General features: G+C 37.3%; 4 protein-coding genes across 7 annotated transcripts; 1 reads left to right on the top strand and 3 right to left on the bottom strand.

The window, feature by feature from the left end:
* Positions 1–129: 129 nt before the first annotated feature.
* On the bottom strand, positions 130–3709 carry LOC110852712. The gene is made up of 10 exons (XM_022100823.2): positions 2945–3709; positions 2334–2874; positions 2068–2259; positions 1890–1988; positions 1744–1813; positions 1596–1660; positions 1423–1509; positions 1250–1362; positions 505–1183; positions 130–330 (listed from the first exon to the last, which is right to left on the bottom strand). Exons 1-10 carry the CDS (start codon positions 3127–3129, stop codon positions 214–216), a joined length of 2148 nt encoding a protein of 715 aa, XP_021956515.1. The 5' UTR covers positions 3130–3709; the 3' UTR covers positions 130–213.
* A 112-nt stretch (positions 3710–3821) lies between these two features.
* On the bottom strand, positions 3822–11360 carry LOC110852610 (chromatin-remodeling ATPase INO80). 3 transcript variants are annotated; one of them, XM_022100716.2, is made up of 24 exons: positions 10819–11360; positions 10070–10734; positions 9384–9679; positions 9200–9298; positions 9097–9137; positions 8732–9019; positions 8473–8665; positions 8179–8382; positions 7908–8083; positions 7634–7836; positions 7414–7554; positions 7222–7343; positions 6793–7160; positions 6477–6714; positions 6297–6410; positions 5992–6208; positions 5773–5903; positions 5543–5698; positions 5395–5464; positions 5214–5311; positions 5050–5146; positions 4756–4976; positions 4533–4662; positions 3822–4464 (listed from the first exon to the last, which is right to left on the bottom strand). In XM_022100716.2, exons 1-24 carry the CDS (start codon positions 10977–10979, stop codon positions 4127–4129), a joined length of 4767 nt encoding a protein of 1588 aa, XP_021956408.1. In that variant the 5' UTR covers positions 10980–11360; the 3' UTR covers positions 3822–4126. The 3 variants fall into 3 exon arrangements, with proteins under 3 accessions (XP_021956408.1, XP_021956409.1, XP_021956407.1); XM_022100717.2 differs by having other exon boundaries at positions 9384–9676; XM_022100715.2 differs by having other exon boundaries at positions 9384–10734.
* Positions 11361–11776: 416 nt separating this feature from the next.
* On the bottom strand, positions 11777–15456 carry LOC110852711 (apoptosis-resistant E3 ubiquitin protein ligase 1). Its single transcript, XM_022100822.2, has 9 exons — positions 15222–15456; positions 14881–15071; positions 14645–14799; positions 14103–14573; positions 13632–14030; positions 13376–13547; positions 13167–13288; positions 13020–13095; positions 11777–12947 (listed from the first exon to the last, which is right to left on the bottom strand). Exons 2-9 carry the CDS (start codon positions 14981–14983, stop codon positions 11971–11973), a joined length of 2475 nt encoding a protein of 824 aa, XP_021956514.1. The 5' UTR covers positions 14984–15071; positions 15222–15456; the 3' UTR covers positions 11777–11970.
* A 1468-nt stretch (positions 15457–16924) lies between these two features.
* LOC110852611 (glycoprotein 3-alpha-L-fucosyltransferase A) lies at positions 16925–22101 on the top strand. 2 transcript variants are annotated; one of them, XM_022100718.2, is made up of 8 exons: positions 16925–19262; positions 19327–19474; positions 19558–19735; positions 20088–20277; positions 20358–20540; positions 20609–20677; positions 21145–21343; positions 21415–22101. In XM_022100718.2, the coding sequence occupies exons 1-8, from the start codon at positions 19115–19117 to the stop codon at positions 21893–21895; spliced, it is 1596 nt and encodes a 531-aa protein (XP_021956410.2). In that variant the 5' UTR covers positions 16925–19114; the 3' UTR covers positions 21896–22101. The 2 variants fall into 2 exon arrangements, with proteins under 2 accessions (XP_021956410.2, XP_021956411.2); XM_022100719.2 differs by having other exon boundaries at positions 16926–19262; positions 19402–19474.
* The last annotated feature ends 164 nt before the right edge of the window (positions 22102–22265 follow it).

Below are 22265 nucleotides of genomic sequence, written 5' to 3'. Positions count from 1 at the left end.
TAGCATCAAAAAAACGTAAAAGCTTTTAGTATCGGTCCTCGGAACAAAAAGTTGGCATACAAATATTGATTCAAGTTATTAAAGTTTTAATCGGAATTTAATTCAAAAGTTATAAATAATTATTATAAATAACAAGGTATGTAATTAAATTAATAGAAATGCGAAACATGAAGATTTATAAAAAAATTATTTAGCTATTACGAATATGATTTCTTACAATTCTTCGGCTTCTGCCTGAATATTCCAGTATGGCGAAGGACCATTTTTTCTGTCGAGCAGTAGCAGAAAATAGCTGTCATCGTCCCCATAGACTGTTTGCACGTTGGATTTCTGGAAATTTTGAAAATTTTAATTCAACTCGAATTTATACTCGAAATCGTATGGATAAAAATCAGTGTTTCGTTTCTTGCAGGTCAAAATAGCTGCAAGAAACCACTTTCTTGTCGTTATTTCTTGCAAGTGGTAATTGCACTCGAAACACTGATTTCACAAAGATGAACTTACCCAGGTCAAGTATCCATTGTAATATACAGACTTAAATAAAACATATTCGCCCTGATTAACAATGGTAATTTGGAACCGTGTCCCGTTTTCTTTCTTGTTCCCCGTCACAAATAAGCCTTGTTTCGAAAACCCGTAAGAATTGAACCCCTCTTGCAATGTGACCAAGTATTTCTGAAGTTTGTCACTCTTGATGTAAAAAGTCCCGTCGGCCTTGTCCTTATCGTACTCAAAGTGCCAAAGGATTTCGTCTTTATCATAAAATCTTCCATCCTGCGGAACCAGGGTGACCTTTCTGTCCGCCGCGACCCGAAGATAACCTCGCGTAGGAAGTAATAATTTCACCTTGTCGAAAGTTATCAGTTTTATAATTTCGGGAAGTTTTCCCACGATTTCTGCCGTAGTGATGGACGAGTTGTAGTAATTGCCAAGATCGGCTTTCATGGTTTGAGCCAGGTTAAAAATTTCAATAGTGCGTTTGGCATCGGTTAATTGTTTATTCGAGTCCATGTCGGCTAAGAGGGAGCCATAGGCAGCCTCTTTTAGGCGACGGTCGCCATGTCCCACGGCACGATGAACAAAATCGGTCACGGTGGCCAGATTTGCGGCATTTTTGCCGTAAGATTCGTCAATAATTTTGGAAATGTCGCCAGGTAAGGTTTCTTTCAGGTCGTCTGCAATTCTGGTGAAAGTTGATGAATTAATTTATATATAATGTAATTTATTTATGCATTTTAAATAATCTTACGATTCAATCGTTCGCCACTGTTTTATGGCAGCTCCAACGTTTTTATTGCGCAAGTGACGAATAGCAACTTGAAGTGGTTCTTGTTTCTGGTCTCGAATTAGGGTTCGACGTAGCTGGAAGATTTTATCTGAATAAGACCAGATTGAGATACGTAATTTTTATCTAATACAGACCTTCCCATGATCTTCAGTTGCAGATTTTTGTAAACTTCCAACAATTTCTTGCATCTGACGAAATTCGGCGTCATTTGTTTTGATATCCTTTTAAAATCATGTCGCAAATTTACGTTTTTTAGAAGGTAAAAAATACTTTGTAAAAATATTTGTGGTGATTAATTAATTGATACCAATTGAAGTTCGTCCAATACGGAAGCCACTAACTTTTGCCCATCTCTCAATCCATTAAGATCCTCTGCAGCAATGAAAATTTAAGAACGTACGAAAAAATGCTTCGTAATTTTACTAATAATCCTTTGGGGCAAGTTTTACAGATACCTGAAGACTTTATCACAATCTCATTTACTTTAGAATCCAAGTTATTCAAAACTTTTTGCACTTGAGACAGCTACAATTTCAATGAGCAACATATGAATAATCATCATTTAGAAGACGTTTTAGCTCATAAAACTCATTTGTGCAACCTTTGTCGCCAAACTAGACTGGCCTTTATTAAGGAGATCCATTTGTACTTGTAGTTGCTGGATCTCGACTCGGTTAGAATCCATATGCATTTGATGAGTCTTTGAATTAGTCCAGTAAATTAACATAATTAGGTACACATTAAATTGGGCGGAATTACTGATTATTCTTCCTAATTACCTTTTGCAATTGATGCAAATTATCCGAAAAAGTTTGAATGTCCTCTTTCCTTTGGTCAATTATCTGACCGGTCAGAGTCTGAATTCTGCTGTGGGTGGTGGTGTCAAGCGACACTATTTTCACATTTAAATCGACATCCAATTGTTTCAGTTTGCCTCGCAAGTCGTCTTCCAACGTTTTCATTTGGGTTCTCTGCGTTGAAAGAGTCAAAACAAAACGGTATCCATTTTAAGGAACGACTTTTTTAAATCAATATTTCAGCATACGTGACGATTCCCCAAAATATCTCGGAAAGCGAAATACGTTTCTCGCACAGAGTTTTGCAATATGAGGAACAATCTTTCGTCAATCTCTTCGTCAAATTGTGCCTTCACGACGGGAAGGGCAGCAGCTCCACCCTCCATTTCATCTTTATTTTGCTTAAGAGGAATTGGAGTAGTGGGATCGATGACTTCGGAAACTTGTAAATTTTCCGGAATACTTTCCACCATAACCAAAATCACGTCGGGCTGATCTGGAGGTGACGTGGTTGTTTGTGAGGTGGATGGTTCTGGAGAAGTGGTCGGCGGTGGTGGTGGCGTCGTCGTCGTGGGGTCGGGAGTTGTCGTCACTGGAGAAGGCATTTCCTCATCGTCTTCTTCACTCTCTTCGAAACTGGTCTCTTCTTCTTCCTCCTCTTCAGATTCGTCCACCACTTCCGTTATCATCCCGTCCTCGGAAGAAGTTTCTCCAGGAGGGCGAAGGTGATGCGGCTTCAGAATGACTTCGGGATAGTAAGGCGTCCTGTTGACGAAGATTTTCTCCTTGCTGAAATCATTTAATTGTTGGCTATTCTGTGGAAATTTTGTGCGTATATATATAATTCTGAAGCTCTGACCTGGCCAAGTCCTCCATCGAGTAGGGACCAATGTCCAAAAACAGTTCGTCCGACTCCATCTTTCCCCCACTTTTTCCCATCACGGAGGAATAATTGTGCTTGTCCACGGGGATGGAAGTACCTTGGCTAACTTGGGAGAAGACGTTTAGCATTAACACGGCCAAAACGAGGCTAGTTTTCGCCATGCTTAAATGTATGACAAGACAAAGAGATGAATGCTAATTGATTTCGGAAAAGTGTGCCTTCCTTTAGAAAAATATAAATGTTGATGAATACGATGCCATAATAATACGATGCATTTTGATATAACTGCTGATTCACTACTGGAGCAGTGAATGCACTTACGTTTCCTGACTTCAAAATTGGTCTCGACATAATGACACGAGTTAAATAAACAAGGCTCAAATCCTGGGTGTCCAATTATTAATAAAGTTTAATTGTACATACATATGCTGTGAGACTCATAATCTCTCAACTAGGACTTTGCAATGTTTTTCATACATATGCGTGAGTGCAGAGTTGAGTAAAAAAAAAACGAAGCTCAAATCCTGACAGATTGCAGATTTCGAAGCTGATTTTAGCAGTACTTGGGGTTCATTGCATGCATTTAGCACAGGCTGTGATGCCCTGTGTATGAATTCTATGAAATAGAAATGACTTGAGCTTGTCATTTTTAATGAAGACTGATGGACGCCATAACGCGAAGGGGTCTGTGTTACTGTACATACGAGAGTATCAGTAGTGAGTGGGCTCTCATTTTATGTGGCAAGTCTGGATCAGGAAATGTACTTATTTTATGTGCAATTGGAATCAAAACAATAATTATGCAAAAACTTGTCACGGGTCTAGAAATTAGAAAATGGTCAATAAACTGATATCAGAACGGAGAAAGTGGTTGTTTATTTATTCATATCATAAATACGACGCGCGACACGATAGAAAATAGTAATTTTACGTTACTTTCAAATACAAAATCGTCATAAATATACTTTACAAAAATCAGTGAATGAATTAGTGAACGTAGACATTGATCAAAATTATATAGCGCTTGAATTATTGCGTTTTTTAATAATAATTTGTCATATTAAGAACGAGATCAGTATCGGAAACGGTAAAAGGTTATTGCATAACGTCAGTGTACACCACAAACAAGTAAAACCTTAACCTAAGGTAAAGCGAATACTAGGAAGAGGACATGTTGAGGTCTTGCGAATTATAAATTCCAAATACACGTGGGGTGGAAGCCAGAGGGGATAAATTTGCTGAAATTGTTTCCGCCTTTTTGGAAAGTGGAGGTCTACCCGGCCGTCTGCCACGAATTCCTTGGTTTAATGGCCCAATTGGTTTTAGACGTGGACGGCCAGGACCACGTCGCATAGACATATCCCCACCCAAACTTATATCTCGCATTTGTACCCGAACACGGGATGGAGGTCGGCCTCGTCGTTTCCCTGACCCTCTTCCGAGTTTCGGCTTCTTTGGTATGAAAGGGAGATCTTCTTCGTAGTCAGAAGTTGAACCTATGAAAAACATTGCACAATTGGTATATCAATTAAAAACAAACAATGTGTTGCAAGTATATTATTACCATTATTCCACTCTATAGCTCTGGAATAATTGTCAAAGTAATCGTCCGAGTTTGAAGGATTCAATTCAGAAAGATCTTCACCATAAACTGTCACATCAAATTCTAGGTCTTTTAAATCAGAGTCCATGTCCTATGCCAACAAATATAATTCCATTCATTTAAGTACAACCACTAAAAATTTTAAGCAATGTAGCATGCAGATTAAAATTATTATGCTGCTTACATCGCTCTCCTCTTGAGAAGACGGTGACGATTGTTGGCTTTGGAAACTGCCCCCAGAACTACCGGCAGGAGCTTTTAAGCTATCAGTGTCACCGTTAGTAAGATTAACGGCCGGCTGATCTGATTGATCCGAAGCCGACGAAATACCGTTCTGCTTAACGATGGGCTTTTTGTCGGAAGACTTCAATTCTCCAGCCTTCCTATCCACTTGCCGTTGCCGACCTGAAGCCAAAATGTAAACTACATTATTATTCATGTTTAAACATGTAGCAGTCACGTTGCAATTATCAATTACATTTACGGTCAACATCATCCTCGTCAATTAGCAGGGATAGAATTTCTTTTGGTGTCAAGGTCTCAGGTTGATTATCAGGAGTTTCGACTACTTTGGTCTAAATAAAATTATAATGATAGAGTTAAAATTTGCTATAAAAATTCAAATAATTTAAGCATCCATACATCGCTTCTCTGTTTGATTTTTCTTAAAATTCGTTCTTCAATTGTTCCTTTAGAAAACAATTTGTATACAGTTACTTGCTTAGCGTGCCCAGTTTGACCTGTTTGTAATATCAATATAAATGTAGAAACGTTAGATCAACATTAATTATATATGTACAACCCAAAACAAAAAATATTTTACCTAGTCGATCAGCCAAGTCAATCGAATGTTGGTCGATCGTAGAGTTCCAGTCGTTGTCATAAAATATTATCTATACACAAAAAATGAATGGTTAATTAATTAGTAGTTAAAGTTAACTTTTAAAAAACATTATTGTTTGTTACTGTACCGTATCCATCTCGGATAAATTTTGTCCTATGAGTCCAGAGTTAGCTGTCATTGTAGTTAGCAAAATTGCAAACGTGTCCGACTTGCTTAAAATTTCTGACTGATTCTTTTGACCATCCACTCTAATATAAGTCCATTGGCGATATCGGAAATATTCCTAATTCAAGTTATGTACAATTATTAGATCAAATAAATTAATAATCGTGCATAATCGTGTAGTTCAATTCGAACCTCGAGTAAATCCATCATTTTTGGTAGCAGCGAGTAAATGACCACACGACGCCCATTTACTTTTTTTAAGTTCTTTAGTAATCCGTCCAGTATCATCAATTTACCAGAATCAGTAACTAATCTCTCTTTATCTAAATTACAATAATATATATTTTTATACCATTCGGTATATTGGAGGTATGCAAATAGATATGTCGCCCAAGGGGGCGTTGTTCTAACCTGGCATAAGAATATCAGACCAGCCATGAACGTTTCCTAGTCCTAATAAGCCACCGACAACGGGTGGCTCGAAGAAGGATCTAACTTCTAGGCCTTCAGGGTTTCCATACATTATTATGTTCCTGTCTCTGTGCGATAAACATTGTCCAACAGCGGTCTTTATCCACTTGGTAGTGGGTCCATCAGAAATATATGACTGAATTCCACAGCATCTCACCTGAAAAATATGTATAATAGGGTTAGTAAATTATATTCCTGTTTAAAAGTACGCATTAGTTTATACTGCTAATAATATGTTGACATACTTTGGGACACAAATTAAGCAGAAATTTTGGCACACAAAGGGCTTCAAGATCCCACGACGTTTCATCATCAGCAACACGGCAACAAGAGCCATTTGGTATCACATATTCGTATTCCTAGGTAAAAAGTTCAAAATCTTTTATTAGTATTTAAAATACTTAAAAATTAAATAAAATACTTACGACTTTATCATCATCGGTGAGAAGCTCATTGGTTGTCGACATCCTTGACACACTGTTCCACTTATAAAATGACTTCGTATTGGAAGTAAAGACCAGATTTTGTAATGTTTCCGATATTTTTTCTTCGCATGAGGTATAAATTAAAAATTCGGTTGGTTTAAAGTGTAAAGATCCTATCGAATTCAGTCGTTTTCGAATTATACACATCTCTCGTTTAAAGTTGACTAGATCATTCATCCTGAAAAGCGAATGCAAAACAATTGGTTAATATACACAGTTACATATTGCAGGTAATATCACAGTGGTTAGCAAATACCTTTGAATAGTTGTTCCATCACAAATAAACTTGTAAATATCACCCGACCCTAGTCCGGAAAATCTTAGAAACGACCATCCACCAACCGTTTTTTCACCCACATTTGCAATATGGACGTCTTGTATATTATTCTTATGTTTCGATTGATCCCGTCTACGATTAAACCCTTCTCGAAATAAGGAGTAGTGTATATTGTAAGGTTTGAATATATTAAAGCGTTCCTTAAACAAGTGATTCCGGGCATAAAGAGTGGAATCGGGTGCAACATAATCTTGAAATAAAAGTTTTGGTAAAGGGTAGCAAATTGTGTCAAGGAAAAGTGGACTTTTCATGTCCCTCCTTTCGAATAAGTCTGGATGGTTGCAAACCTAAAAGAGAATATTTATAAATTTGCGTTCCTTCAATCTACATACTACCAAAATTACTCACTTTTCGAAATTGCATCACTAAGCTCATAAGATTTCTCGTATCGTGGGCAGGTGAACTTATGGGATCATTGCAAGTAGTGCTTGCTTTCAATAAATCTTCGGTAACAATTTTTCGGACTAAAGCTACATAAGCAAAATTACATGTTATTAATTAATACTTATCAATATGAGTATCAAGCTAGATTTTTATTACCTGCATGAAAAAATCTTTGACGAGTTGTTAATGGACAAGGTAGTAAAATTTCGACTTTATCACACAATTCATTTTCTACGTCTTTCTTTGTTCGACGAAGCATAAACTGTTCCAACACCGAGTAGAGTCTGGTACGATTTTCTAAAATAAATCAACCACATACATTAGAACTATTTTTGATACAGAAACTAAATATGCAAAGTGAGAACTGAGAACATACTTTTTTCTAGTACACCGTTATTGTCAGGTTGCATTTCTTGCTCCTTAGAAAACCAGTCAACAAAATCCTCTTGAGATATGAACAAGGATGGCATTATGAAATGCAAGAGGGACAATAATTCATTGATCGAATCTTGAATTGGCAACCCAGTGAGCAAGAGACGATTCCGACAATTAAACCCAATTAAAGCTTTCCATCGTGAACTGAGAAACAGAAAAGAAAATAATTTTTATAATTTTTAGTCACTAAAGCCCAACTTGATAACAGGATTTACCTAACGGCCGTCTTGATTGCTTGTGCTTCATCCAAAATGAGATACTGCCATTTAACTTTGTTGAAATACTTCAAATCTTGTACTACAACATTGTAAGAAGTGATTACGACGTGAAAACTAGCCTCACGAGTGTGTAGATTGGTTTGCTGCCAGTATTGACGGAGTATTTTTCTCTCCTAGAATGGTAAAATTATTTGAATTATTATTTTACTTCTGATCCACTTTTAATTTGATATTTGCAGGTATTTGCAGTGATGCTTAAAAAACAAACCTGTGGGTTACCCCAATAGGGTACAATTTTAAATTCTCCAATAAATCTTTTAATTTCTTGCTGCCAGTGATGTAACGACGAAGAGGGAGCAATAACTAGAAACGGACCCCAAATGCCACACATTTCTGCAAGGTATGCGAGAAAGGCAATGGATTGTACTGTTTTCCCGAGGCCGATCTCATCAGCTAAAACTCCATTGACTCCCTAATATCAAGAACCATGCAGAAAATAATTATTTTCAATCATTCAGGTAGGAAAAACAGTTAATTTAAATAATTAATCTAGGGGAATTACATGATCAAATAGCTTGCTCAACCAATTAACTCCCAGGATTTGATAATTTTTCAATTTTCCTGAAAATAGGGAGGCAGAGTCGTCTGTAGGTTCTGATTTTGGCATGAAGTCAATGTTGAACAACTTTGTGTGAATCTTTTGTGCCTCGAAAGCTTCATGCACATTAATTTTGGCTTTGATTTTCATGCTGTCTCTGAAAAAATTCAATAAATTACTAAATCATCATTCTAAAATTGTCATATTAATTAAGAAAGCTTACACTTCGTGATTTGCCACCGTACTACCGTCCACTTTTAACCGATCAAGAATTGAAGAGTTTGTAACGTTGTCAGCTACTAGTAAGCCTTCGTGTAGTTTCCTCGTAGTTAGGTGGGCGTAAAGTTCGGTCTCAGTAATTAAAAAGTTGAGATTCTGCTGTAACCGTTTTGCTTCCAAGACTTCGACATCCTGTTTTCGCTGCTCTTCGTCTTCTTTATCCTTCCGCTTTTTGTTCTCCTTTTCGACACGATCGGCTTGTTTCCAGAATGCTTGCATCTCTCTCGTCAGTCTTTTAAAGGAAGGTTAATAAAGATTAAAATATAGTATGAACAGACTTAAAATTGATACATGTAAATAAATACCAACCTTTTTGCTCTCCACACAGACTCCTTGGCTGTCTTTTGAGACTGGAAAAAGAAAATTAACGTTTAGACATTTGTTCAATTCGTAACAAAATTTGTCTCCTCACCTGAATAGCTTTTTGCCGGACAACTTTACTACACGCGTGTGCTAACTTTCGTCGTATAGCGAGTTCGTCCTTGTGGGTAGAAAAAATCGTGCGTTGCGCCTAAAAAAGTACAGAAAAAATGTTTAATGATGTTTAATACTTTTAGAAGTTGACATTAATTTCACTAATTTCTTTCAAGTGGTACCTTTGGGACTTCTTTCTTGCTAATGTTCAAATAAATCTTTTTCCTCTTGAGATTCATCAGTTCAATGTATTTCGCCTGTTTCTGCAGTAGAATTCTCTTGTTTTTCACTCCCTCTTTTTCAGGGGACCCCTTCCGTTTAGTCCCTCGTTCCTTGGACCCCATTGATCTTGACGACTCGTCCCCAGTTTCGGATTTCGATTCCACCGATGATGGAGGACTATCATCCGATTCGTCCTCGGAATTGGAATTAGGTTGTGGAAAGGTGGGAACGTGTATCGTCGATGCCGGCTGCTCTGCTACCATAGACAGATAATCACTTAAACTATCGTCGTCATCATCATCAGAGTCGCCAAGAATGTGAAGCACAGGCGGATCCGCTACGAATGTGTCGTTTGTCGAAGAATTTTCTAAGCAATTCCCATTATTCAAGCTAAGAGGCAAGCTCATAGTTGTCGCAGGTGATATGCAAGGAGTTGAGTTGTGGGTTATTATTGCAACTTTGGAGGAAGTGGCTTTGTTCGAAACAGAACTTGAGCTTGGCAGTAGTTGTACAGCACATGGTTTTAAGCTTTGCTTTCGATCACAATTAACAGTACAACCACGATTTAATTGTTGCTGCTGCTGAGACCCGCCACCACTATTGTTACTTTTATTATTGTTACTACTACTGTTATTGGTGGACGAACCTCTCGAGTCGGAAACAGACCCGTTAAAACCGGAAGAAGAAGAACCACCAGCACCACCACCACCACAATTTCCCTCTCCTCCTCCTCCTTCTCCTCCCGTATGACTAGGCCCGTGACCATTCCCCTTCCCTCCAGAATTAGGTCGATTTTGTCTCGGAAGCTCGTGCAGGTCTGAATTATTTTTTGATTTTCGCTTCTTCTTTTTGTTCTGTTTCTTATTGTTGGTGGAGTCGTCATTATCAAGGGCAGATATTATTGTCGGTATCGCCGTGTCCTGGTCATCCAAGTCGAAATTCATAGCGTCAATTTCCACATCGTCCGATCCGAGATAGTTGGTCCGCTTGAGGAGATTGTTAAGTTCAAGGTCTGTCATAGGGGTCAAGTCTGTGGGAAGGAATGAAGACACGACGCTACTCCCGTCATCATGTGCAAAAGGAGAAGAATTTGTCGACGACGATTCGGAAGACGTTTCATGACTCGTTATTATCATGGATTTAGGCGCAGATGAAAGAAATGGTGACTGTGGTTTTGACCAGGCTGACTTTTTGCTAGGAATTTTAATATTTGAAGGAGACGGCGACTCCAAGGATAGCATGTCGGAAATATTGACTCCCAAAGTGGCAGTCGAAGTGGATTCCAGTTCGACATCGCTGCTTTCGGAGTCGCTGAGACAAATTGGATTATTAATTAGACTTTTAGATTTAATAAATGCTTATTCAAAACTAATTTTAACAACGTTTAAAAATTACCTGGTTGAGCGATTGAACAAATTCTGCAGGAAATTTAGATAATTCGTGAGGTCGAGATATTTCTCCACCTTTTCTAAATCACATCCTTGGTCTTTCGAATCAACCGAATCAATACGTTCTGTTAATACCTTCGAATTAGATTTCGAAGAGTGATTCCACATTTTCGAATAATAATTGATATACTATTCACGAAATCTGTCCCTTTTTACTGATTTTGTACTTTATTCTGCTCAGAATCTTTGCTTTGCACAGTTCCACTGAACTTGCCTCATATTAGTTAAATTTTTACATTTTGAATTATTTTGTTTAAACCATATTCCTAAATTGCGCACTTAATTAATTATTTTTTACACTACTTTCACTTCAAGTTCAAACTACTCCAGAGAACACGGCCCACTCTGAATTTAGCTATACCAAAACAATTCAGTAGTTAATTTTTAACAAGATTAAAATTTAATTTTCATCAATTAAAATCTTAATTAAATTTTTATTTCAAACTTTTTGTGATGCTTTATTGTGCTTTAAATTAAATCCTTGTTATTCAAGTCCCGATATTTTGAAAACAATCGCATTCAAAATTGGGCGCTGAGTCGACTCTATGCTTCCAAGCGGGCAATGCTTGCGAAAATATGTTATGCATACATTTTCATGCAAAAATTGTTTGCAAATTAAGCGTAAATTAATTAATTGTGCATGAATTAATTGATTAAAAGTAACGATTAAGAGTATTACCGATTGTGTATGGAACTCTCTAAAATAGTTAAATTTTGTCGCGCCTGTGATTAAAATGGGTAAAGTACCTGCAAAATTATGTAATCTTATTCAATACTTTAAAAAAATATTATTGGAACCATTGTTGATGTTTTAGTTTAGGAAATTTAGAAGGGCTTATCCTCTCACGATAAGTTCTACTTGCGTAAATGATATGACGAATAAATAGAAAATAACATTGTATCTATATATTTTTTAAATTTTTATTATAATTAATCTCATTTTTAAGGGTAATTAAACTTTATAATATAATTAGTATCACTAGTTTTATTACATGATTGCAAAAATAGTCTTTTGTGATTGTTTGGCTGCATATTTATATCAGAGTTGAGCATTAGCATGCCTATTGTTTCTAAGATGCCACTACATATGTAATTAATTTCAGGTAAATGAAAATCCTTCCGCACCTTCGGTAATTCCAGTTCTTAAAGCTCGTTCAAAATCTTCGTAGCTAGAATTATCGGCAAGAACAATGGTATTGAAGCATGTATGAGCCTTTGGAAGCTTTCCGTACTCGTTTGAAATACTAATTTTAAACTTTGGATTTAACGCCTTAAATCCCCCGTGCGGGAGGAGTGAAGATCCGGTTGTAAATTGAAGCAGTCTTGCTCTTTCGTCATCATTCATGTTAGAAACTGCGGTGCAGAACCAGGAAAAGAGTTTATTCGGAGTAATTCCCCAACTCCAGTCGCGGATGGAATTTTCTTTCAAGTCCTCCACGTCAAACTCACTCCTTCCACAGATGAGAAGCTCGAGTTCGTTTTCCTCAAAGCTGGTAAAAAGTTCTTCTGGAACGATCTCATTCAAACCTCGTTTAAAAGCGTCAATTTCTTTTGTCACTTTTGAAGCGAGTCTGTAATGAGCCAAGGCATTCAGGTATTGCTCTTTATTTTCACCGGTGACCTTCTTTTTAGATCCGCCAGCAATTAATTCAACGGTCTTGACTAGTTTGCCATTGGAGTCATATTCTTCTTCGGAAAAGGTAAGTTCCATGTCAGTCACGTCATTTTCAAGGATGTATTTAATCTTGCTAACAAATAGTTCAGGGTCATCTTGTTCGAAGTGTTGATAATTTGGAGGTATTCCCAAAACTTGAGCGAGGAATGATTTGCTGAACTTTGCTTTGACCATTTGAGTGTAGACGTCACCACATGAAGACTCAAACAAACATTTTCCAACAACCTTCCCAGCAAATTCGTAATGTTTCAATGTCCAGAGTGGGTAACGAGTTTTGGCATTGGTTGGATGGACAAGTCTTGAAGTTCCGATGGACGAAAACATACCAAACTCATTATTTTGAAAAAATTGGACGCATAGTAGTTCAAGCCATTCCCTTCTGAGGCCTCCATAATCATACCCTAAGCAAATGAGATTCAAATTAGTGTAATTATTGATTGATTCAAATTAGTATAATTATACGCAACTATTACCATTTTCATTTTCAAACTTTATTCCAAAATTTTTACACCAGTCGGATTTTCGAAAATATTTTGTAGCGTTCATACTCTGGAAATGTAATACATATAAAAGTCAGTGTTTATTTGCTAACTACTGCAGAGATAGCTTGAAATACTCACCGTATATACTAAACTTGCTCTTGTGACCACAATCTGTTTAGATGTCATTCGGAGATCTTTCATTGTTCCTCGCAATTCCTGGTAAAATACACGCTGTTTTCCCTCAAAATTTTCAGATCCTCCTATTTTGCAAGTAATTTATACATACGTTAAGAAATGATAAGCATGTAGTAGAGCATACAACGGATAATTATGCTTAAAAAAATCACCTAATCGCTTTTGGAGGAAGGAAACATAAAGGGCAAGCATAGTCCGAGCTTTGGATGCTTCCATTTGTATCATGACCTGAGGTTGAACACCGTCAAATATAGAGAACGTACATTCTCCAGAATTTCCAGCGATGTCTGACAAACCCGAGGACTCTGTTAATATCATCTTTATCTATATAGTACAAAAACAATTACGATTAAGCTTTATAAAAAAATAATTCAGTGTTATATTATTCAACTTGCAATATTTAACAACCTTAGTCATGGGCGATACTCTGTATACTGCTAGTTTGAGTGGGATTATCCGTAGCAAGTACTCCTGGACATAAAACAATTTCGGGGACACATACAAATACACGCTCCTCTGTTTTAGCTGTTGTTCATTTCCAATGGCTAGTAGATTCGCTTGGTGTGGCGTCCAAGCTGGATTGTTGTTCGCAATACTCAACATTTGGCTGCTTTCTCGCGTAGTGATTGACAAGATATCAAACTGTCCATTAGTTATTGGCTTATCATCGTACAGGATTTGTCCTTTATAGACACCAGGTTTATTGACAAGGAGAATAATTTCGATACGGCTTCCGTCTGGACGGGTAATAAAAACGTGTGAAATTTCGTCTTGAGAAACAATATTATCAATGCAACTCTCATCGGCCTGTAAAAAATAACGTTAATTGTTATTAGGAAATCTTATAATTAACTGTAATTAAGTATCAAATATACTTACAAATTTAGGGATGAACTTTAATCTGCTTTCGATATTTTTTTCCGCATTCACCCAAATATTTTCGTCGCAATTGTTCCCATATTTATCTCTTGGTTGAATCTCATACGTTACTTGTTCCCCAGCGATGCAAAGAAGCGTTGGACTAGGGCGGAGAAAGATAGTCTTGGAAGAATCAATGACCGAAGGCCGGAATCGTTTTCGGAAAGGTGACCCCACAGCACGGAGTCCTTTATACGTTACGGAAATTAAGTATAAACCGGATCGTCGAATCGAGAACTTGACAAGGACTTCTCCCGTGGCTGGGTCAACTTCTTTAACGTGTTCAACTTTGGTTTGTTGATGGGTCTCGTGATAAACTAACGCTTGCCGTATTTCTACGTTAACATCGCGTAAAAATTCTTCCGATTCGGGCAATTTGGTAGGTGAAGGTGTTACATTATCATCAGTGCCAGGCGTCATTGATTTGTCCAGCTGGATATATAGATATTTTAGAAAATATGTTATGAAAGTCGCTTGAATTGAATAATGAACTAATTATTTACCGAAACACGAAATCTGAGTGGTTCTCCAACCACGCAGGGTTCTTTCCAATCAAATTTGACGTGACAGTAAGATTTCCAAGACTTCACCCTCCTCCATCCCAGAACGACCAACGTTAGCAAAAGAAATGCGAAGACGAATATAAGCATCACACAAACTGTATAAAAAAAACAATTAATTGGTTGATAATATATAAAACAGCTCAACCCGAAAGGGCATTACATTAAATTGCACTTACGAACGAAGAGAACAATCAACACAAACATCCTTTCTTCAAAATGTTTTTCAGTTTTAGGCAGAATTTTATTGAAAATGTCTGAGATCACTACATCTAAACACATGTGTAAATGACTTCATCCATCCTCTCTGGTCCAGAATCCTCCTATCACGTTTTAATCATCAAAGTACAAAGTACAACTGATCTGACACCTGAAGATAAATAAGAAATTGGTAACACTTGTTAGATTTTTAACCAAATGAACTAGGAATGAACATCTTAATCAATTCTAAATGCTCACTAATTTGAAATTTGTCTGAATATTTAAAATAAATGAAATTACGAAATTAATTCAACTTTACCTTGTCTCATTATTGCACAATTAATTTCCGTAACAAAATTTCGCAATCTTACTTTCACTACTCAATTAGTCGACTATATATTTAAGATTTAGAGTAATAGTTATCGTTTTTTACTAACACGTTGGAAAATCTAAACTACTTGACGTAACTACCCAGAAATTAAAGTTAATCTCAGATTTCTATTTCTAATGTATAAAAACAAACTTTAACTGCGACTGTGACTTTGTTAAATCTTGACCAACTATCTCGCGGTGAAGCAAGCTCGATGGTTTGTTTCCATCCATTTAATCGACCACGCTATGCATTTCCATAAAAAATTACAAATTTCGAAAAAAAATAATTTGCATAAAATTTCACCGTTCAGAAACTTATCAAGGTTGATTGTAATAAAATGTAATTCTAAAATTCATTGCAATTTTAATGCGTGTTTTCAAAAACCAGGACAAGTTACAAAATTATGTCTATCAGTATAATACCTACAAAAAATAGCATGCATGCATTGATGATTTTGATTTATTTGTACGCCTGTCAATTGATCCATTAAATAAATACACTGACATTTTATACGATTGCATGTCTATCTCTACATTGTGTTAAATTTAGAGAAGCAACGTCGTTTGCAGAATTAATGGTGCAGGCGAAGATGAGCATTTAGGCAAAAAACGAAATTGGACCATTTTCAGAGCGAAGAATCCATCAATATTTTAAACAATATTTAAAACCACATACGTATTTGCACTACGTACGTGTTCGCCAATTGCACTAATAATGAATGAATAATAATAATTACCCTCCGACAATTTTAACTGTGATTGTTTACATATTCCATTCCATTAGTTTATAATGCTTTCAACAAATTACCGTTATTATTTATCCTGTGGAGTGGACATATGTATTCTATTTGTGTATTTGTAGATACCACACTGCCCAAACTAAACTAATTATATTCATATACATTGTCCGCAGAAGTGTGGGGACAGGGGGGCAATGTCCCCACGGTAATTCGATGTCCCCATGTCATTTAAACCCCTCCCTCCCCCATCCTACAAAGTTAACGTCCCCCGATGTCCCCACAGTTTCCGCGGCCACTGCTCATATGGCATATTATGTAGGAGGAAAATTGACATTATTATGACCAAAATATCCTAACATCAATTTCTCGTCACGTCAGTCAGTCAATCCAATCCATCCACACAATACAATATTGTATTCATCCGCATCAATGCGTTCTTCTTCGGTTCTTTGTTGCTTTGCTAGCATGCAGACAGATCATTTTCGTTGCGCCCTAGTTAATAAGAAGGGAACCTTGCTTCCCAGTGTTTTTTGTCATGCATCCGATTAACCCACGGTTTAAAATAGTGGGCCTACTGCCGTCAAACATTTATCGATTGATTGTGATACTTCATACCAAATGTTACACGTTACAGGGTTTAATGTCGTGGTGGAATCGTGGAATTGAGCCATTGTCACCAATTCGAATTCATTTTATGTCAGTAGTTTCTAAATCATGGGCAAGTCAGCATGCCTGCAAAAGTGGTACGAGAATAAGTGTGTAGTGTTCCAAGGTAGAATTCTGTGTAGAAAACCTTCCGGTTTTTTTATGGGTGATTAAGATTGGTGAAAGTGATTGAGTGTGTACTGTACATAATTTCCATGAAAGTGGAATAGAGAGAAAGCAGTCTATTGAGACATATATACCGACTTTCCTCGTCAGAGTCTCTCTCTTATTTTAGGCTGGCAAGAAAAATAATAATATTGCCTTTGCCTGACTACGTGCGGTTCGATACTCATCAAAATTTCATGTCAATCCGTCCATAAAAGTCGGATTTTGCGAGATATACCCCATCGTGTCGGCGTTCGTAATGGTATAGTTTGCCTCATCAAGTTTCAAGTACTTTTACATGCACAAACTTTGCTCTCTCTCTTGCGGGTTTGGTTTCATTTCATGCTAAAGTTGGCATTGCGATAGACTCGCAAAATTGTTTTTCCGAACTTGTCAACCAAACTAAGTGGCTGGAGGATTGTGGAAGTAAGTAAGTAAGCTACTTATTGCGGCTTCTTGTCGCATCGATTTTAATAATCGATGAATATAATCCTTACAATATTAATGACGAGCACAAGGGATCTACTACATATTAGATTAATCCTTTTGTTCTTGGGGAAAGCACAAGTTTTCTTGTCCTGGATACTTATGAATTATTAAGAAGTTCTTCTTTCGTATATACATAAATCTAATAGCAGCAGCAGCAGTACTGGAGGAACGCAAGCGTCTGAATTTCGAGACTTGTAGCAAAAAAAGAAGAGAGTTCGCAGTATACAGAGATCAGCAGAAGTAGAGCATGTTCATTTTCAGTAATCCAATCCTGCCAAGTCATAAATCGAGTAACTCAACTTGTGCTCATCCAGCACTTCTGGAATCAGTTTAATTTCCATGAACTTACAATAGGTCATCATATTTAATCAATTCGCTAAACTACAACAATTTGTATTCATCCAATTTTGCGAATCAGAGAGAGTTAAAGTAAATCTAAATCTGTCAAGATTTGTGTATGGCGTGTGTGTGTACTACTGCATGCATATTATGAAAAACGTTACACAACATCAGCGAGCGTCACTTATTTAGTAATTTGACGCACAGATCAATATTTCAGAATGGATAAGAGTGTAGAACAATTCGAAACAAAATTGTGTCGTTACACAGCTAATTTCACTATAATAACCCCCAAAAAATAACTACCCCGTACTCCCCAACTAGTGAATAAGTGATGTAATAATCCACCCAAATAAGTGACCTGCTATCAAAAAAATACTACTGCATTCAGCAAATTTTAATAAATTGGCAGTGCAACTAAATTAATGAATAAATAACAACCAATTCATTTACTACATATGTACCAGTCATCACGTTTCGTTTCGTTTATTATTATTGTCCTTGGACCTTTTTCGCATGCAGTGCATGGTCATCTCCAGTTTTTGGACGTAAAATAAGTAAGAGCTGGACTGAACTCATTTGCTGATTATTTATTTCAGTAATTACACTACTCTCAACCAACGTGATACATAAATTTAACTAGTGTATCGACCACATTAAGACTGCTTAAATACCACCGTCTCAACTTTCCCACTAATGAATTCCCTGGAAAAGTGACGTTACTTTACATGTACTACGAGTTATTATCATCGAACAGCTTGTCATGCAATGCCATTATTCCACCGTCGTCATCACCGTCCTCCCATCTAATTTCCCTACAATTTATTATAGCTGGGTGAAGGTGAAGTTGGCATAAAATTAGTAATAATGAATGAGCAAATGTTAATGTTGAGCATGGTCCAAAAACTAAAACTAAAATAAAACTTTGTGTGCATCCGTTCGTGCAAAATGACAATTTCCTTTCGATGCCATAAGCAGTTCGCAATAATAAAATACCATTCAGTTAATATGCATGAAATCTAATTGGGATGGATTGGAACTCATGGATGGAAGTTGTAAATAGCAGTAGCAGTGTCGACTCGCACTATAAAAATCGATTGGATATGGAACAGGGTGGAACGGTGGTCGGATTCATTTATATATTTGACGATTGTTTGTGGTTTCACAGTTCTGCCGTCAATTAAGTAGTGCGTCCTGCTCTGAGTGAGTTATTGAAATAAAAATAATAAACATTCAAGAACCGGAGTTTGCAATTTGTTTAAATTCGCAAACCATGCAGTCGTTGTTCTCGGTATTGAGGAAGTTTGATACCCTAACCCTAACTGCCTGCTGCCATGACAAAGCTGTTCCGACGAGCCATTGTGACACGGTGAAATGAGAACAATAGGACCAATATGGACATTAAGATTGAACAATAATCCGAGTGCAGTTTTTACGAAATTTTAATATTTCTTGATTCATTATGAGGTGGAATTATTTGGCGAAACTGGTGGTGAAATCGACCCTGGTTGTGGTGGTGGTGACTATGATAGCGTTCTCTCTGCTGGACAGTGACTCGGTATTACCTGCTGCTGGGGCAGATGGGCACAATTCGCAAGTTCAATTGGCAGGTATTTTTTCGGATAAGTTGGTAGTTCGTAATGCATGCTTATTAGTGAAGTAATGTTGAACTAGGGGTTGGTGATAGTCGTGGTGGTGGCAATACAGATAAAGATGATAATGGCCCTTATTTCGATTCCATTGAATTAGACGGAGGACTCAGTGAGGGTGATGATGTGGCGAATGAAAAGTACCATTTGCGGTTTTGGGATCTCATTAATAGGTGAGAAAGAGTTGATTTAGCATATTTTGTTACCGAATTTTGCAACTACAATTTACATACGTATGTTCGTATTTTTAATGCAGTACCAAGTCGAAAGACCACAAAGTGTCAACCCTTCCCATCTTCACGAAGGATAAGATGGCCGATTTATGGAGGCCGAAACGGGGTCAGAAGGAGATAACTCCAAAATGGAATACGCTAGTTCCGCAAATAGTTTGGGAAATGGAGGCAGAAAATACTTCGTATGCAAAGAGCTTTAAGGTATACATTGCCTAATAGTAAATATGTTGCTACTTACATACATACCAAAATATAGTGCTTCGTTTCTGTGGGTTGACTACATATGTTTCTTGCACTGGAAAGCAAGCCACGCAAGAAATGAGAGGTACAAGAAACTGGGAGAAAGTGCAAGAAATATGCGCCATTTAGCCACGCGCGGTATGAAGTACAGCGGCGGGGCGTTGTTTCTTGCGCCTTGCATTTCTTCCAGGTCAAAATACCTGCAAGAAACCACTTTCTTTCCGTAATTTCTTGCCAGTGGTCATTTCTACCTGAAACATTACCAAACTGCATACCAGACTTTAATTAATCATGCTAAATGTTTCCCCCACAGACAAAAACCATCGTTCTCTGGGACGGGTTTAATTGGTGGGGTAAAAAAGATTGGAAGGATCCGAAGCAGTTGATGTCAAAGGATTGTGAAATTGCTCCAAATAGCATAACAAACTGTCTCTTCAGTCAAAAAAAGAATGATCTCAATTCAGTCGATGCAGTGCTCGCTGCTCGCGATATGTTTCACACCGGTTATTATTTTGCTGAATATTTTTAATTACTCAAATAATACGCAGATCATAAAAGTTTCCTTCTTAAATCTTAATCGCAGGCGCAGTTGAGGTTCCGGATCACGTTTTGAAATTTTATTTCATGTTGGAATCTCCTTTTCATTCCTGGGCGTTGCTGAACCGATCTGAAGACTTACTCGCGACGTATTGGAGGGGAAGCGATATTGTGACGCCGTACGCCAAGTGGGTATACTACGATCTGAAAAAGAAGCTCATTAAACAGGGTAACTAATTAATCAACTATTTTAATTCGTAAAAATAGACTTTATCACATTAATTAATTTTCTGTCAGGTAAAAATTACGCACATGGAAAGACCAAAACGGCTGCCGCATTTGTGTCCAACTGTGCAGCTTGGAATGGTAATGAAACTTTAATGGCAGCGGATTAATTGCGGATTTTAGCGATAATGAACATTTAGCAAAACTACGTTTTTACTATGTGCGGTTGTGGTCAAAAATCATGGTATCGTAATTGCGCCGGTTTTTTAATTTTTATCTCTTCTCAATCTTCAATAGATTTGCAATTAAATAAAAATAGACTCCAAAAATCGGCGCAATTACGATATCATTTTATCCGGCCCTAAAGTTGAGCATAATTCCCATTAAGTTCGATCACTGTCTTTCCGTAAATCTCAAGTTGGGTCAAAATTTCCGGAGCCGATTTAGAAATCACTCTTGACTGTCTTCTGAACATTTTTCATATTGGCTCCAGAAATTTTGACTCCAGATGCCAGAAATTGAGAAATTTTAGTATGGAGAAAGTTGCAGAAATTTTAAAAACGTAGGTTTCCTAACTGCCTAATAATTATGTACATACACCTATTTAGACCGTATGGGATACATTACCGAACTGAAAAAATACATCGACGTCGATGTGTACGGAAGTTGCGGGGAATTGACCTGTTCCCGCTTCGGAAGAGAAGACTGTTTCGGCATGCTCAAAAAGGACTACTATTTTTACATGTCTTTCGAAAATAGCAATTGTAGAGATTACGTCACTGAGAAATTGTATACGAATGGCTTATCGTGAGTACTTATCATGATTTTCATACAATCTTCCATTAATTTTTGCCATTTCATTCTCTCTTTCTTCTCAGAAATGACATCGTCCCCATCGTCATGGGTGGTCACCCAGACGATTACTTGGCCCTTGCCCCCCACAAGTCGTACATTCACGTGGAAGACTTCGACTCACCCAAAGAGCTTGGAGAATATCTTCACTTTCTTATCGAACATCCGGACGACTACAACAAATATTTTGAGTGGAAGGGGACCGGAGAATTCATCTCGGCCGCGTTTTTCTGCCAAATCTGCGCCATGGTTCATTACAGCGACATCGTCCCACCACCCAACCGAACAAAACCGTATCGGTGGGGTCACGTCCAGGCGATCGATAGCGGAATGTGCCTCCCAAAAGGGCACTGGTACTGGACCAAGGATAACGACGGGAAGGCAAAGAAATCCGCGAAAAATTCACGGCTTATCAATCTCAAGGATGCCAGTCAAGAAAATTCGATCAAGTTGGAAGACGTCGCGCAGGATTTGGGCGTCAGCACGTTGTATGATGGAACTAATTAATTAATGGTGCTGTAATATCTAGGAGTTATGCATAATGTATATTTTTTATATAGTGATAGTCACTTATAAATCTATTTTAGTCAGTATTTGAATATGTATATTAAGTTTTGGATCGTGTATGAATATTATTTATCGATATTTATTGTCACAGAACGTGCTGGAATAAATTAGTGACGATTCGTCACGTAATGCGAGACAATTTCAAATTTTTCACGCGCAAGGTTGGAATATCTGAGCAGAACTTGTGCATGCTTCAATTATAATTTCAATTTTGATGTTTGGTAAATGGTCAGTTTTTCTTTGAACACCAAAATCATTACGACTGGCTTCTTATTGAAGATCTACCTATGAATCTGGCATAATGTTACGC

Source organism: Folsomia candida, unplaced genomic scaffold, assembly GCF_002217175.1.
Source record: "Folsomia candida strain VU population unplaced genomic scaffold, ASM221717v1 Fcan01_Sc007, whole genome shotgun sequence".
Taxonomy (NCBI): Eukaryota; Metazoa; Arthropoda; class Collembola; order Entomobryomorpha; family Isotomidae; genus Folsomia; species Folsomia candida.
Note: the sequence above shows the minus strand (reverse complement) of the source record. Positions and strands in the feature narration are given on the sequence as shown.

Excerpts from the sequence above, each read along its gene's own strand:
- LOC110852610 (XM_022100715.2), bottom strand. The coding sequence starts at position 10,979 with ATGTGGAATCACTCTTCGAAATCTAATTCGAAGGTATTAACAGAACGT. Across the intron at positions 7,161-7,221 it reads TAGTGATGCAATTTCGAAAA|GTTTGCAACCATCCAGACTT; the intron begins GTGAGTAATTTT and ends ATTCTCTTTTAG. Across the intron at positions 5,147-5,213 it reads AAATCAAACAGAGAAGCGAT|ACCAAAGTAGTCGAAACTCC; the intron begins GTATGGATGCTT and ends AATTTTATTTAG.
- LOC110852611 (XM_022100718.2), top strand. The coding sequence starts at position 19,115 with ATGAGGTGGAATTATTTGGCGAAACTGGTGGTGAAATCGACCCTGGTT. Across the intron at positions 19,475-19,557 it reads TTTTGGGATCTCATTAATAG|TACCAAGTCGAAAGACCACA; the intron begins GTGAGAAAGAGT and ends TTTTTAATGCAG. Across the intron at positions 20,678-21,144 it reads CAACTGTGCAGCTTGGAATG|ACCGTATGGGATACATTACC; the intron begins GTAATGAAACTT and ends ACACCTATTTAG.
- LOC110852712 (XM_022100823.2), bottom strand. The coding sequence starts at position 3,129 with ATGGCGAAAACTAGCCTCGTTTTGGCCGTGTTAATGCTAAACGTCTTC. Across the intron at positions 2,875-2,944 it reads TCGATGGAGGACTTGGCCAG|CAAGGAGAAAATCTTCGTCA; the intron begins GTCAGAGCTTCA and ends AAATGATTTCAG. Across the intron at positions 1,184-1,249 it reads CAGTGGCGAACGATTGAATC|AATTGCAGACGACCTGAAAG; the intron begins GTAAGATTATTT and ends AACTTTCACCAG.
- LOC110852711 (XM_022100822.2), bottom strand. The coding sequence starts at position 14,983 with ATGTGTTTAGATGTAGTGATCTCAGACATTTTCAATAAAATTCTGCCT. Across the intron at positions 14,031-14,102 it reads TAAAGTTCATCCCTAAATTT|GCCGATGAGAGTTGCATTGA; the intron begins GTAAGTATATTT and ends TATTTTTTACAG. Across the intron at positions 13,548-13,631 it reads GAGTATCGCCCATGACTAAG|ATAAAGATGATATTAACAGA; the intron begins GTTGTTAAATAT and ends TGTACTATATAG.